Genomic DNA, 15,551 nt, shown 5'->3' on the forward strand with positions numbered 1-15,551 from the left:
ATATGCATGTATATTTTTGCTAAAGAGGAGGAGGCTGTTTTGGCCAACATATGCATAAGTAGCGAAAGATCAAGTATTCGACTTATGCACCTTATGTCATTGTGTGGAATGCAAGAAAAGCAAAAACAAGCAGTGCTTGTAGCTATGACTCAGCCTTTCTGCATGTCATTAAATCATACTATCTAAATATCTCTGAGAGTTTTGCTCTCTTGCACATGGATAAATCAAGACCTCCAAAAACATTGGCATATGCAGCAAAGCTATGTATCGGCATTGTATATCAGGAAGTCTTCTCTCAAGAGTAAGGCTGGCAAGTCTTTAGCCTAATATAAATAAATTGAGCGATACAGAAAAGAATCTCTCGGTCTTTAGACACAATGAATCTCAAGCCTCAAGGTTCTATCGACTACTTGAGACAAAGAATCTCTTGAGCATAGTCTATCATGCAGGTTCCTCTGTCTTTCTCAACTCCACTCATGATGATTGTGACGTCTATTTAACAGTCACAGCCTGATGGAACGGCGAATCGCGTTTATCATTGGTTTAAAATACTTTTTTTTCCTTTTGTTTTTTTTCCTTTTGCTCAATTACGATATAAAAAAACCCTTTTTTAATAGCTATGGCAAGTCAACAACCTCACGAAGATACACACCATGCTGTTCAACCTCACCAGCAGCAACAACAGCACGCTGGGGCATATCAACAGCTCAGTACAACCACTGCTCCCGGTGGTCAACCCGTGTTTGATTTGGGCAAATTCTGGTTAGAAGAAATGCATAATGCTGATAAGTTTGACTCGGACTTCAAGAATCACCCTCTTCCTTTGGCGCGTATTAAAAAAGTCATGAAGACTGACCAAGACGTAAAGGTAAGTTATTAAAAAAATCTCCTGTGTGCGCGAAATAATCGTTTAAAAATGATGTAGATGATTAGTGCAGAGGTAAAGAAAGAAACAAAAAAGAGAAAACAAAGAGGAAAGAAAGAGCATGAATTAATTTTTATTTATTTTTATTTTTTGCATTGCTTCTTAATATCATTGGCTTATGAAAGGCTCCAATCTTATTTGCTAAAGGATGTGAAATATTTATTACCGAGTTAACTAAGAGAGCATGGTAAAATAGATAAGCTAAAAAAAAAATTTTTTTTTCTTATTCAATGTTAGGGTTCATGCCGAGGAAAACAAACGTCGAACTTTACAACGTTCAGACATTGCTACCGCAATAAGTAAAACAGACATGTGTGATTTTTTGATTGATATTGTACCAAGAGAAGAAGCCGCTAAATCAAGTACTGCTGTTTATGATCAATCTGCTTATACTGCTAACAATAACGCTGCTGCTGCTGCCGCTGCCGCTGCTTACTACCAGCCACAATATGCATCTGCTCAAATTGATCCTGGATCTTATTATTCTTCTTTGCCTCAGGTAATACATTATTCAGTATATCCTATATTTACATATCAAATAGCAATTCACAACTGAACAAGTCCAACAATATCAAATGCAATTCCAATTTGCTCAACAACAACAACAACAGCAACAACAACAACAGCAACCGCCACAAGCTCAACCTCAAGCACCAGCACAACAGCAACCGCCACAACCACAACAACCACACCCTGCCTATGAAACGGACCAAAAGTCTAAAGCAGACCAATCTTAATTTAGATTTCTAATAAACAGAAAATAGAAATGTTAAAAGTCACGTATTTTGTACGTGTGAACACACACACTTTCCTCTCTCTCTCTCTTTTTTTTTTTTTTTTTTCTCTTTTTAAATATGAAAGTACTTGTTACTAGAATACTGCCTCCTCAGACACAGGCTCGGTTATTAAAGCAAGACTTTGAGCTTATTCAGTGGGAACAGGATATTACTATTCCAAGAGATGTCCTGCTTGAAAAAGTCCAGGGCAAGTATAAAAGTGAATTTGCATAAATAAACAACTTCAATAGGTGTTGACGCGTTGTTCTGTTTATTGACTGAAAAGATTGATAATGAGTTATTGGATGTAGCAGGTAAATGTCATTCAAAAAGATATATGTTGACACGTTCCTAAGGTCCTCAATTAAAGGTGATTGCTACCATGAGTGTGGGTTATGATCATATTGATGTTGCTGCTGTCAAAGCAAGAAATATTAAACTTGGATACACACCTGATGTATTAACAGATGCTACTGCTGACCTGACGGTTCTGTTGACCTTGGGGGCATCACGTAGAATCAAAGAGAGTATTAATGCAGCACAAGATGGAACAGTATGTGGTTTTATAACGATAACCATATCTTTCTAATACAAGTAGTGGGGGAAATGGAGTCCTACATGGTTATGTGGATCACAATTTACGAACAAGACATTGGGTATTGTTGGTCTTGGTCGCATTGGTGAAGCAACTGCTCAACGTTTAAAAGCGTTTGGTATTTCTCGTATTGTTTATTCTGGACGTAGTCAAAAGCTTGAGGCCGAGAAACGCCTTGGAGCAGAATATGTTTCATTTGACACACTACTGAAAGAATCAGATGTTGTAATTGTTTGTTGTGCCTTAACAAAGGAAACACAGGATTTGTTTGACTATTCTGCTTTTTCAAAAATGAAAAAGACGGCTGTAAGTCAATTGTGCTAGAAAAAGTAAAGCTAATCTATGGATCCGTAGGTCTTTATTAATTCAGCTCGTGGTGGTATAGTCAATCAAGCTGATTTAGGTAAAAGAAAAGAAGAGGGGGGAATCCTTATAATCATGCCTAACTCTCTTTCTTAGTTAGTGCACTGGAAAACAACTTGATTGGCTCTGTTGGTTTGGATGTTACAACACCCGAACCTCTTCCTCCTACGCATAAATTATACAGTTTTCCTAATTGTTTGATTCTTCCTCATGTAGGAAGTGCCACAATAGAAACAAGAGAAAATATGGCCAATATGACACTTGAGAACATTTTGGCAGGTATAAACGATAAACCACTTCCTTACTCTTTGTAGTTTCTATTTAGGGAACTTGTTACCATTTTGGATGCTTTCTGCGGCATTCGAATAAAAGGATGAGTCAACATGAATTGATCTTTTTTTCTACTTCATTCTTTAATTTCTTAAGAAAAATGTCTTTAATATATGTTGTTACTGGTGCTTCTAGAGGGATTGGTCTAGCATTTGTGAAACAACTTGTGAAGAGAGATGCCATTGTCTTTGCTTGTGCAAGAAATCCTGAAAGTTCAATCGAGCTACAGGATTTGATCCAGGCAAATAAACAACAGATTTTTCCTATTACTATTGACATTACACATACATCTTCTATACAGGTATTGGACCAGTTCCGGATTTGAAAAAAGCGGCTCATGTTATTCAGGAAGCAGCTAAAAAAATCGCAGAAAAGTCACCTCAAGTATCGATGTCTTGATCAACAATGCTGGTATTGCCGGTACAAACGAGTACAACATCGAGACAACGTACGTATGACTTACTGTGATATTTTGATAACTTTCTATTTAGTCCTCGAGAAGAATACACTAAAGTGTTTAATACTAATGTTTTTGGCGTTTCTGATGTCACAAAAGCCATGATCCCATTACTGAAATTACGAGAAACAAAAAAGATCATCAATATCTCTTCGGTACTTGGCTCTGTTTCTGCTATGGATGGAACGCGTGGGTCTGGACAAGGGCCTGTCTATAGTATATCTAAGAGTGCACTTAACATGATGACCAGACTGACGGCAAATCATCTGCAACCTGAAGGCTTCATCGTCTTTGCCATTCATCCTGGCTGGGTCAAGACAGACATGGGAGGTAATCATGCTCCCGTTACACAAGAAGAATCCGTACATGGTATTTTGCATAAAGTGGGCACCTCAATTGCAAAAGATTGTGGCGGCTTCTTTGAATATACCGGAAAAGAACTTGATTGGTGATTACATAAAATAGAAGGACTGAGGACACTTATTTTGTAATCCAAATAACATTGCCTAATGTAAAAGAAAAAAAAACTTTTGTTTAAGCATAAGAGACAGCTATTTAAAAAATTAGTTTGTCTATCTCTACTTTGAGTATCATTGTGCACTCGGGCTATAAATCTCAATTAAACAATTGCCGATTAGTTCATTAATACGAAAATTAAGTTAATTCGACAAAAACTCGTGTCTTCAAACTCACCAGACTCACCATAGTCAATGGGTCAAGTGTCTTTTGACAAGCTATTTTGTTAGTACGTCGTTTATTCATGCAACAAGGGTACTAGGCGAAAAAATGCTTCAACTGTGAAAAAAAGACAACAGTTTATGCACATAAATGTAGTATAAAGCCTATTTATACACATATAATTACTCTAAATATCTTTAAGTTATGTCTATTAACATATAGAATGTCTTCAGGATCAATATGGAGCAAAAAAGCAATTTGTAAAAAAAAAAAAAAAAAAACGGCTAAAATATTCTCCGATCCAAAGGGTATTACTCGTAAAAATGTTCGATTTGACAACTTTCGACCAAACTCTTCCCAATTTCTACACGATATAACTGAATCGTGAGACATGCTTAATCTTGCCTTTAGTCACTATCGTACCCTCAGTAATACCAAATCGACCATATCTTCCGCTAGCCAGTCGCTGTCATCTTGTTGACAGTTTAATGTCTTTCAATCCTTCTACTCGAATCATTGAATGGAAGCCAATAAATGAGATTCTTAAAGAACTGAGAGATCTTCAGCAAAATCTATTCCAAGCTGTCAAAAAAAAATAGGATGAAACCTTTCTCGTTCTTTGCAGCTCATTTGAAAGCTCCTTGGCACTTGGACAAGGCTTTCTTTCGAAATGTGACCCTCGAGTCCCAAAGACTATTGAAACAAACTCATGTAGAACTGCAGCTACTGGTAGCAGAGAAACACATTTATGCAAGTCTCTAACGGCAAAGAAGCTAGATGACATAGCTCATTTAATTCTTACCTTATATCTTTCAGTTATAGGCCGACGCTTTGTTTTATTTTGACGTACTTGATTGTTTTGGTATTATCACTTTTTAATTTGCGCCTACCTCTTGGCGATGGTTACATTATTTTACGTGAAGCAATAAAAAAAAGTGATAATTTTCAATCTTCCGCTTGCTATTGCAAACCATTCCAAGCTTGTATCCATCGTTGCTATAGGTCAATGAAATATCTGGAAATTTTATTAGAAATTAATTCTCAAAGTTACTTTTGAACGTTCCTGTATCATTTCTGATGCAATTTATCAGATAGCTTTAGCTACAAAAAATCACTCCTTGCTTAAATAACCCAGTTTATTATATGATCCTTACTTCGTCATCCCTTACTCCTGTCCCTCCACGTCCTACCTCTCTACAATATGTGATTAAACAATAATTTTGTACATATTTAAATAAAATTCGGCTACAAAACAAAAACACTTCAAATCCGCATTATAAACTAGCTTTATTGCTACTTTTGTATGTTTCTTAAAGCTAAAAACAGTATGTGATGTTTCTTTAAAAGCCTATAGCTATTAAGCTTTATATGATATCCAGAGCAAGAATGCTCAATCTAGGACTCAAACGCATCAATTTTTGATGCACTATTGCTCGACAACCAGATTGTCAAAACAGTCCGTTTTTTATTTGAAACATGTTGTTTCGAGTCTAGGAATCGAATGGTACCATTGGTCTAGTAGTTGTGTGAAATTCGTTCTTCTGGCCCATAAGGATTCTCAAGAGCTCTTGAAGATGAAAAAAAAAAAGTTTACCGAAAGTTCTTGGAATGCCAGATTAATCCCAATGTAGGTCTGATCCAACCTACGTGAGGTGAGAATATTTCTAGGTACTTCTAATAAAAAGAAAACGAGTTTAATAAAACGAGAAGATCAACTTCATTTGAACGCTGCTTTCAAATCTGCATTCAAAGTGTATTGTACACTGTAGCTGGGAGGAAAGAGGCCCATTTTGATATATGTTTAGGACTAAGTAGGTATTTAGCTCTACTTCGCTTAATATACCGAATATAAACTGCCATATACTTACGAATCCAATTTTTTTTACTGAGTTTTTATATAGTAAAAGGTATACCTAGCTCAAAAGGTACACTATCATTTGCATGATTTAATGAAATCAGTGGTATGTTATCTTGAGAAGAACGCCAATAATTAATGCACATGTATACGCCTAATCCAGAGTATTTTTCTCTTGTTACCACATGCCATTTCGATTATTTTATTGACTATCAAATTTATTGAGACATATATGTATATCTACAAGATAGACAGCCACAGCATCAGATAGACTACAGAGATGCAATTCTAATATGTAATTATGCTTGAAGTTATAATACATTCAAAATCAGAATAAATCTACCTCAAATACAAAGCTTTAAGATTGGAAATCATTCAAGGCCTATTACCCATGATTAAACGCCATTTAATAGCAAGAAATAGCAAGAACGAGTATAAAGGAGCATGGATGAGTAGTATAGTAGAAAAAATGTATGTGTCTTGGATTTTCGAAATTAATTTGCTTCTTACCGTAATAGATATAAAAAACAGAAAAAAACGACCTTTTTTTTGACAATATATACAAAATTTACGTTAATTTTTTGACAACAATTTTGACAACAATTTTGACAACAATTTTAACAATAATTTTGACAATAATTTTTCTTCATCTTTTTTTATTTAATCTAATTCTTTTAAAGTCAAAGACACTACAGCGTAAGTGATGGAAGAATTATACATATAGAAATGCAAAATTTCTTTTATCAACAGAAGAAAATGCAATCGGTTACGCTGTGGTGAGAGTGTATTTTTTTTTTTTTTTTTTTTTTTGCCTAAAAATAATTATTTCCAGAAATGTTTTTCAGTTGACACAAATAGCATACTTGTACATTGGTATTAAGCTTGTCAAATTCATACTCAAAATTTGTTAATTTATTGACCTTATAGAAAAAGGTCCTTTTGAACACATGGTCCAATGTGGCCTTTGACTGCTCGGACTCGATCAATTCATAAGAATGACTATGCTAAGCTAAAAACATCTTAAGAGAATAAGAGCAAAAAAGGAATAGACAGGAGAGCGTTGATCTAATAGTGAGCCTGGGTATGTGTTTGGAACCAGAGAAGAAATAGAAATATTTGGCTGGATGTTGGAAGGGGTAGATTGTTTGTGATAGAATATTACATAGAGGTAATTTGGGATAAAGCGAATATATAGAGGTTCATTTGCTACTTCAATAAAGTACAGAGCGGTCAGTCTTGAGTGTTTTTATAAGGAAATAATTTGCAAATCTCTGAAAGACAAAGAGTTTGGTTAAGAGCACTTTTGCATTCTCGAAAGCTACCTTTGTAGAAAAAAAGAAATAAAAAACATAGTGTATTAATAAAGAGAAGCAAGTCTTTCAAATTCATTAATAGTTAACTGATCCCTTTTTCTAAGTAAAATGTCCTCGTATTTATATCTTTTTGAATGCCTATAATGTAGATGAAAATGTGTACTGATGATTTTTCGGTGTAGCTATAAATCACCAATTTGTGCCTAAATGTGGCTTGATAATCAAACTACACAGATGAATATTGCTCTATAAATTTCTCTTGCTTAGAAGTTGTTCTGTTATGTTCTATTGCCTATTATACGTGATGGTTTACTACAACCTTGAGCGGTGTCTGAGGACGATGCTTGGCCCTGGAGAAGTTTATTGATGAATGTTTCGAGCGTTTTTTTCTAAAGTAATAGTCAGACTAATTAGGTAGTAATTGAATGGATTAGTCGGGCTGCCTTTCTCATGAACTTGGACTATTTGTGCGACTCATCAACAGTGAGGCGTGTATGGCCAACGCCAGCACAGATCAAGGATATGGAAAATGAGATGGCCACTAAAATATGTGATATTTATGCCAAAAGTAAAGCTAGATTCATAAAAAAAATCGCGAAATAGCCGTAGACATCAGGAACTTTTCATGAATGCAATGGATTTACAGAAAAATATGTATTTTCAAATCCCGCAAAATTTTATGCCGAAATTACAATATGCTACTTGTGTATTCAAAAAAATATTTTTTAGGAAAAAATAAAAACCACTTTTAAAATACAACAAAAGCATTTTCAGTAGTGATAAAAAATAAAAAAAAGAAAGGAATTTCTGATTGTTTTGTTTTAAATTAAAAAAAAGCTTGTTCTTCAATTTTTCTGTTTTAAATAAATAAATGAGTCTGCCAGATGATAATTTTACTGTTTTAGCTTAGAGAAGAGATTCCTCCTGGTAGATTTGTTTTTTATTTTAAGACAGAAAAATTGAAAAGCAGGCTTTTTTTTCTAATTTAATATTTTTGATTTATTTTAAAGTAGTGGTTTATATTTTGAAATAGTAGTTTTTATTATTTTTCAAAAATATTTTTTTGAGTACACAAACAGCATAGTTGTAATTTCGGCATAACTGTCAATATTTTTATGATGTTTGAAAATGTTTTTTTTTCTTTTTTTTTTTTTAGGTAAGTTCATCACACTGACCACGAAGGCCTAAGGTATACAAGTCTTTCTATAATTTTCTCTATCGCTCTAGTTACTTTTTTATAGAGTTTTCACTACAGCGTAAGCGATGGAAGAAAAATGCAGTTGCTCACGCTGTAGTGTATGGTTACCATGGCTACTATGGTTACCATGGCTACTATGGCTACTATGGCTACTATGACTGTCGTAACCATTCTGCTGCAAGAGTGAAACTAGCCAAAAAATTGATGATCAAGAGCATTCAATAAGGATATTGAATTGCAGCAGTTGTCATTTGGGAAGAGAAGACGTTGTCAACGGCTAGTAGTTGCTTTTCAGAAGTGATTCTCAGCTGCCGCTTGCTTAATCCGAGTTTGCTAAAATTTATGCAAAGGAAGGGTGTAGCTGACCTGTGAGCCTGGTTTAAAATAGAACAAAGCAACTGTTATGAGATCAAGAGAGAATAGATATAGAGTAAGAGAAAAGGTAAGAACACAGAGAAAGTCCGTTAGAACTTGTATAGGCTTTTATTTCCCAAAGAAATGTTATCTTTTTCAATTGCTATAAAATGTCGAGGCATTTATACTTTTTCTTCTCGGTCAAAATATTGTTTTGGGATTAGCTTCTTGACCGCAGATTGATTTGTTAGATCAGGAGCAATTAAGAGAAATGCCTTTAGAGGAAGTTGTCAGCTCTAACTGTCACTTTATGAGGGCCATTAATAATAACAGAGTCACTAGGTTCATAATCTCTGACTATGAGGATGATGTAGTACTTCTAGTAGAATGAGTGAATGCAGTGACTATAGATCCATTGCAATTGCCATAGATGTGATCTGGTCTTTTGCCATGATCATCATTTATTGATCTACGCATACGAATTCATATATGTTCACAACATCAGTCTATGTCAGCCTGTGTCAGCCTATGTGATTCTAAGTTAGCCTATATCAGTTGTGGTGTTTAGGTTGTGAAAAGAAATATAGAAAACAGAAAAGAAAGCAAAGAAATACAGTGAGACTGTTCAGTACTTCTTTATTACAAAAATAAATGATAATCCTCTAAGATATATCTTTTCCAGGTTGTCTTTTATACTACCTGATTTATTGACTAATTGTGATTATTGATTATTGATTATTGATTACTTGACACTTTGACAGCTTGTGTCTGGGAGTTGACTATATAGATTCTCCTTTAGTCCTCCTGGTTATCTAAAAGGTACAATTATGGTTTCCTTTTTGTAAATATCCATATTATCCCAGTTATCGTTATTTACTGTCATTATACAATACTTACTTTATATTTATGATGTATAGCGCTATAAGTGATTATTCATTTATATGATGAAAGACTATTTACTATATTCTGTATTAAAAAGTGCTCAGATCATCACAGGAGGATCCACAGAGGTTCGTGAAGATGGAAAAAAACAATAATTTTTGGAATGACCCAATGTAGGTCTGATCCAACCGAAATGAGGTGAGTTAGGTCTAGGTGCTTCTGATAAAAAAAAAACGAGTCTACTAAGATGATAAAGACGACTTGATTTGAGCATTCCTCTCAGATCTACATTCAAAGTTGATTGCACACTGTAATCAGTACAAAGGAGGCCCATTTCAGTGGATACTGACTATTAGAGGGGTACTCTTTGTAGTATTCTTTGACGTATAAAATACACACGAACAAACTATATTATAACACATGCTATTTTTGAGGCCAAAGCGAGTAGCTTTGGATATTGCAAATGATGAATACCATACAAAAGGAGGATTGTCTATTTTAAATGCCATTTCCTTTTTATCTGGGGCACCAGACTCACACTCTAATTTGATCAGCATTCTTTTTTCTATTTGCCAATAGCTCAAACTATATTGCTGGATCCAGGTACAGCTGTATGTGTCTGATACTGCTACTTTGTAAGCCTTGGCGGCAAACAAAATCCATGATTATGCAGCTATATGAAAAAAAGATTGCTACATAAAATAGTACTATTATTACTGTGTCAACTCAATACACTAGGAGAACATAGATTATATGTTTCTGTATTCGATCATGTAGTCTCTATACCTCTAAAGCCCTCAATAAGCCCTTAAAACAGGGGTTTAGAAAGTTAACTGAGTATAACTGAGTCTGAATAATGGTCAGGGAACTTATCAGAATATAAAACAGGTTCCACCCTTTTTTCTTTGCTTTCTTTTGCAGCGTGTTTGTTTTCTGTCCTTTCAGGATAATGTACCAAACGTACTTGAGGGGGGGATTTACCACCTGGGTACAAGTGCATTCTCTGTCAAGATAGTCTGCCTTTTTTTCACTAAACGGGTCTTTGCCGAATTTGATAGAGAGTAAAACAGACGCGTGTAGAGGGTTAGCTTATGGTCCTGTCCGAGGGGGTATTCCATCTTAGTTATGCGCACTGGCAGTCCAAGTCCAAATATTCCCAACGCTGGAAGGCTACTATCTTTTCTTGGCACCTTCTTCTCACTTGTGGGGAGGGAGGGGAACCTATCGGATAGTAATAAGTTTAACCCTATTCGTGGTATCTTGGTAGTCTCATTTCTTTGTGTGTGTGTGGCTATTAGGGTATTGCAGCAGTCTTGGTCGTTTGCTACTGTGATAGTGCTAGAAAGCGGTAGTGAAGGTTATTGGGATTGATAGTCATTCGCCTTTTCTTTTGTGAATGCCCTTTAGAGGGGCTTATTTTAGTCTGATGGCTAGAGTAGTCTTTCTAAAGTTAAGCTTCACTTTTGAAGGGGTATCTGTCTATTCGTGGCAAGCTCTATTCATTTAGGGTCGACTATTGGACAGAGTAATGGCTTTTTATATATAGTGTTCGTCCATTCATTCGTTTGAATGGATCATCTATTGAAAATGATAGGCATTCCATTTTTTTTGATAGTGTGAATACTATAGTTGGGATTTGGGGGCTTTGTGCGTACGCGCACCATCTTTTTGGGAACTCAATTGAACTGGTTTAGGTCCTCGTCCTAGTTCCTGGAAACAAATACTCACAGTATTTGGCTAAAGTACCAGTTTCTTTTTTATCTTTTTATTCAATAAAGTATATACACTAGTATTTAAAATAATTGATAACGCGTCTATTATTTTTCTTTTTTCTCTGTCCTTCACTTGTTGTATGCTACAAAAAAAAACAGGCTTATTGACTATCATTAAATCAGCAGCCCTAAATTCTGTAGCTAATCATTGCTGCAATGTTACTTATTGATCATAAACAAGTATTTGCCACAAAAAGAAATAAGGATCCTCTTTTTTTTTTTTTTTGGCTTAGAGGCTGTCTGTGTATAACTCTTTTTAATTGTGTACTAATAGCTCTATTGAAGGGTTGTATGTAAAAGCAAGATCAAAAGAGAGAAACTGTTGAATCTCGGCTCTAGAATGACAGGCATTTGTAACAGATGTCCTCTAAGCAATGGCTTAGGTATTTACAAGTAGAAGTTATCATAACCTTGGAAACTCTTGAGTCCAAAGAGAGCATCTTTGGACATGATAAGCATCAAATGTCTTGTAGGAGAAGGGCTGGATATTTCAAACATCAACATTTTCTTCTCTGTTTCTGCTTGTCCTGGGTAGTAAAAGTCATTAATTTGGTTAAAAGTGTCAGAGTTTATAAGAAATAATCAAGAGATGCATTGAGTAAAGCTATATAGCTTAGTATGGCGCATTTAATGGTGTAAAAAGTGCAATAAAGCTGCCATGAAAAAGGTGAGAAAAAGATGGAAAATGTATTCTCGCTTTTGGACGATAGCATACACTTTTTATATACGTATTGCAAAATTGATACTTTTACAGTACTTTATAGCACTATGGAGGCATTTCTCGCTATGTATTGTTATAGTAAAAGTCTTACGTATCTCTGACAAACGACGGCTTTACTACCCCTCGACCACTTTTTCGACTGAAAGCCAATTTTGTATTCAATTTCTGACCCAAACATTTTTGTGTGTACGATATAGTCAAATCTATGGAATTTGGCGTTTTCTCGAAAACAAATGTCATTATTTTTGTCTACTTTGGTAAAAGCAATTATTGGAATTAGCTAACTAGAGCTGGTGTATTTCTTTTGATCTCAGAGAATTTCCTTTTTCATTAGACAAAGTTATTTTTAATTGTAAATGATTTCTTACTCCAAGATTCCTGTTGCATTACGTTTGTCAATGGTTGATGAATTCACTCAAACTAGTATGTAGATGAAGAGAAATATCTTTAGCTCATAGCTTTAGAGGATAAAGTAAATGCAGATTGCAACATCGTCAACATCGTCAACATCGTTATTAACACACACAAAAAAAAGTTTGGATATGAGAAAACTGTATTTTTTTTTACGATAAAACATTGGGATAATCCTGACTGATAATTTTTTCATTAATTACTAATTTGTCATATAAACGGTGCTAATGATGATTAGGTATCATTTTTTGCTCTGTGGTATATATTCTTCAAGCTATGGGTGTTTGAGTACTCATTGAACAGACCTTTTTTCTTTCCATCTTCCCAACAGGCAGACCAATTCATTCGACCTTTGTTATTCTGCTCCCAAGCATCGATGAATGCAATCAAATCTTTGTATTTGGAATTTATAGAACTAGAAGCGCCGTCAAAGTCTTTAGGAAGCTACATTGATGTTGTTGCTTCTGGAGGTGTATTGTTTAATTCTTGCTTCATTGCGTCGTACTTCAAGACTTGCGTTATAGTGCCGTCCTGCTTCTGCGTATTGATGCGCTCGGCTGGGGTTGTCGAAAACGGTCGTCATTATTTTCTCAAATTGATTTTGTGTTGCTTGACAAATCGTTTGTAACGCTTCGCTTTATCATTCTCTGTTTTTCTGTCATTTTTGACCATTTCCATTGTGACAAAGTACAGTTTTGTATTAGTTGGGTCGTCCCATCGGTCAATAATGATTATGTTTTGCTGGCCAGAACTCAAGAAATGGACAAAGACAACCAAAGGATCCAATTTCTTGGTATCGTGATTGTCAATAAAAGGATCGATACTCTGTTTGGTCAGCATGAAGCAACTAGTTGCGAAGTGGCAGCAAGGTGTTTCTGAGAGGTTAGACTTGTTTTGGACAGATTTGAAGAGGTCTTTCAGAGTTTTGGGCTTTGTTTTGAGGTACAGACGAGGAATAAAATTGATAAAATGTGGAAACGCCTATACACATTCAGGCAGTACTGGATGGCTCGACACATAAACTCGCGTGTCACTGTGTGTTGTATTTCTGCTACTACAGGAGGTAAGTCTACAAGATCTGATGAATGAGATATATAAAGAGCTTCACACTCTGTGCCATCGATAAACATATTGTCGCCAGCCTTATAAGTGCCTGAAGGAACTCTCAGAAGCGAAGTGGTGATCAGATCAATAATAAACTGATTCTGGGCTACGATTCTGCTAATTTGATCTGTATCTGGTATGTAACCGCGTGGTAATCTGTATTGTATTAACTCTTCTGGTACTAAAAAAAAAAAGAAAAAAAGAAAAAAAGGCATTGTTCTCACCAACGCTTTCCCGCTCTCAGAGCGTCTATTTCAGCAGCTTCCTCTTGCAAAGCTCCCAACTGTTTCTTTACTATGGGTAGTGTCCAATCCACTATACCACGATGTTTCTGATGCCGAAGGATTTTGTTACGTTTACGTTGTAACCGTTTAATCTGTTTGTTTCTCCAATTGACTGTCTCCAATTGAAATGATTTGGTAAACAGTTTGACTTCAGCTTTAATCCAGTCCCAATTTCTCTGAGCAGTGTAATGTTTTCTCTGATTCTGGAGTTGCAGAACTAGTGTGTCCAAGAAAGCAGCTAATTGTTGTCTAAACTCTTTCTTTTTCGCTAAGTTTGGATTTGCCTTCCATGCACCTAGGCCTCTAGTGCTTGTAGCGAATTACAAAGAAAAAAATAATATCAGAATATGTAATCAATTTGAACTTCGATAACAATTATGCCGACATGACAAGTATGTCATTTGTGTACTCAAAAAAAAAAATTAGAAAAAATAAAAACCACTGCTTTAAAATAAATGAGAAATGTTTTCTGTAATGGCAAGAAGTAAAAAATAGGAGAATTTCTGATTTTCCTGTTCTAAATTAATAAAAAAGCATGATTTTCAATTTTTCTGTTTAAATTAATAAACGAGTCTACCGGATGATAATTTCACTGTTTTGATTTAAGAAAGAGATTACTGCCTGGTAGATTTGTTTTTATTTTAAAACAGAAAAATTGGGAAACAAGCTTTTTTTTTTAATTTTGAGCAGAAAAATTAGAAAATTCTACTTTTTTTTTTAATTTTGAGCAAAAAAATTAGAAAATTCTACTTTTTTTTATTCTTTTCATTGCAAAAAATTTTTTGATTTAATTTAGAAATCTAGTTTTTATTTATTTCTAAAAATATTTTTTTTAGTACACAAATGGCATACTTGTAATTTCGGCATAACTGCTAATATTTCTGCTATTCTGAAAATGCTTTTCTTTTTCTTTTTTTGAGCCCATCACATGATCACAAAGCATGGTCACAATCTTTCCATGTTTTTTTCTCTCTAGCTGCTTGTAGAGCTATACAATCTTAGAAAGAGTTTGAACACTAAATTTATGCTTGGGTCAGAAAAAAGAAAAAGAAAAGCATTTTCAGAATAGCAGAAATATTAGCAGTTATGCCGAAATTACAAGTATGCCATTTGTGTACTAAAAAAAATAATTTTTAGAAATAAATAAAAACTAGATTTCTAAATTAAATCAAAAAATTTTTTGCAATGAAAAGAATAAAAAAAAGTAGAATTTTCTAATTTTTTGCTCAAAATTAAAAAAAAAGTAGAATTTTCTAATTTTTCTGCTCAAAATTAAAAAAAAAAGCTTGTTTCCCAATTTTTCTGTTTTAAAATAAAAACAAATCTACCAGGCAGTAATCTCTTTCTTAAATCAAAACAGTGAAATTATCATCCGGTAGACTCGTTTATTAATTTAAACAGAAAAATTGAAAATCATGCTTTTTTATTAATTTAGAACAGGAAAATCAGAAATTCTCCTATTTTTTACTTCTTGCCATTACAGAAAACATTTCTCATTTATTTTAAAGCAGTGGTTTTTATTTTTTCTAATTT

The 15,551-nt window shown here is 34.5% G+C and overlaps 5 protein-coding genes across 5 annotated transcripts; 3 read left to right on the forward strand and 2 right to left on the reverse strand.

Moving 5' to 3' along the window:
• Window positions 1-748: 748 nt before the first annotated feature.
• On the forward strand, window positions 749-1,268 carry B0P05DRAFT_442010 (CCAAT binding transcription factor component; the record flags this gene model as incomplete). The annotated part of the gene is made up of 4 exons (XM_051573764.1): window positions 749-868; window positions 926-940; window positions 1,051-1,112; window positions 1,163-1,268. Coding segments are annotated over 4 exons (303 nt in total), but the record flags the coding sequence as incomplete, so codon positions are not given.
• A 511-nt stretch (window positions 1,269-1,779) lies between these two features.
• B0P05DRAFT_581915 (D-isomer specific 2-hydroxyacid dehydrogenase) lies at window positions 1,780-2,973 on the forward strand (the record flags this gene model as incomplete). Its single annotated transcript, XM_051582148.1, has 6 exons — window positions 1,780-1,909; window positions 1,953-2,015; window positions 2,058-2,254; window positions 2,300-2,602; window positions 2,651-2,699; window positions 2,756-2,973. The coding sequence occupies 6 exons, from the start codon at window positions 1,780-1,782 to the stop codon at window positions 2,971-2,973; spliced, it is 960 nt and encodes a 319-aa protein (XP_051430069.1).
• Window positions 2,974-3,089: 116 nt separating this feature from the next.
• B0P05DRAFT_479937 (4-dihydrotrisporin dehydrogenase) lies at window positions 3,090-3,898 on the forward strand (the record flags this gene model as incomplete). The annotated part of the gene is made up of 3 exons (XM_051575095.1): window positions 3,090-3,301; window positions 3,360-3,437; window positions 3,481-3,898. The coding sequence occupies 3 exons, from the start codon at window positions 3,090-3,092 to the stop codon at window positions 3,896-3,898; spliced, it is 708 nt and encodes a 235-aa protein (XP_051430070.1).
• An 8,941-nt stretch (window positions 3,899-12,839) lies between these two features.
• Window positions 12,840-13,913, reverse strand: B0P05DRAFT_562398 (uncharacterized protein; the record flags this gene model as incomplete). The annotated part of the gene is made up of 3 exons (XM_051580589.1): window positions 12,840-13,239; window positions 13,260-13,560; window positions 13,581-13,913. Coding segments are annotated over 3 exons (807 nt in total), but the record flags the coding sequence as incomplete, so codon positions are not given.
• A 41-nt stretch (window positions 13,914-13,954) lies between these two features.
• On the reverse strand, window positions 13,955-14,338 carry B0P05DRAFT_480015 (uncharacterized protein; the record flags this gene model as incomplete). The annotated part of the gene is made up of 1 exon (XM_051575100.1): window positions 13,955-14,338. A coding segment is annotated over one exon (384 nt), but the record flags the coding sequence as incomplete, so codon positions are not given.
• Between the last annotated feature and the right edge of the window lie 1,213 nt (window positions 14,339-15,551).

This window comes from Gilbertella persicaria, assembly GCF_025201335.1.
Source record: "Gilbertella persicaria strain CBS 190.32 chromosome Unknown B0P05scaffold_64, whole genome shotgun sequence".
Lineage (NCBI taxonomy): Eukaryota > Fungi > Mucoromycota > Mucoromycetes > Mucorales > Choanephoraceae > Gilbertella > Gilbertella persicaria.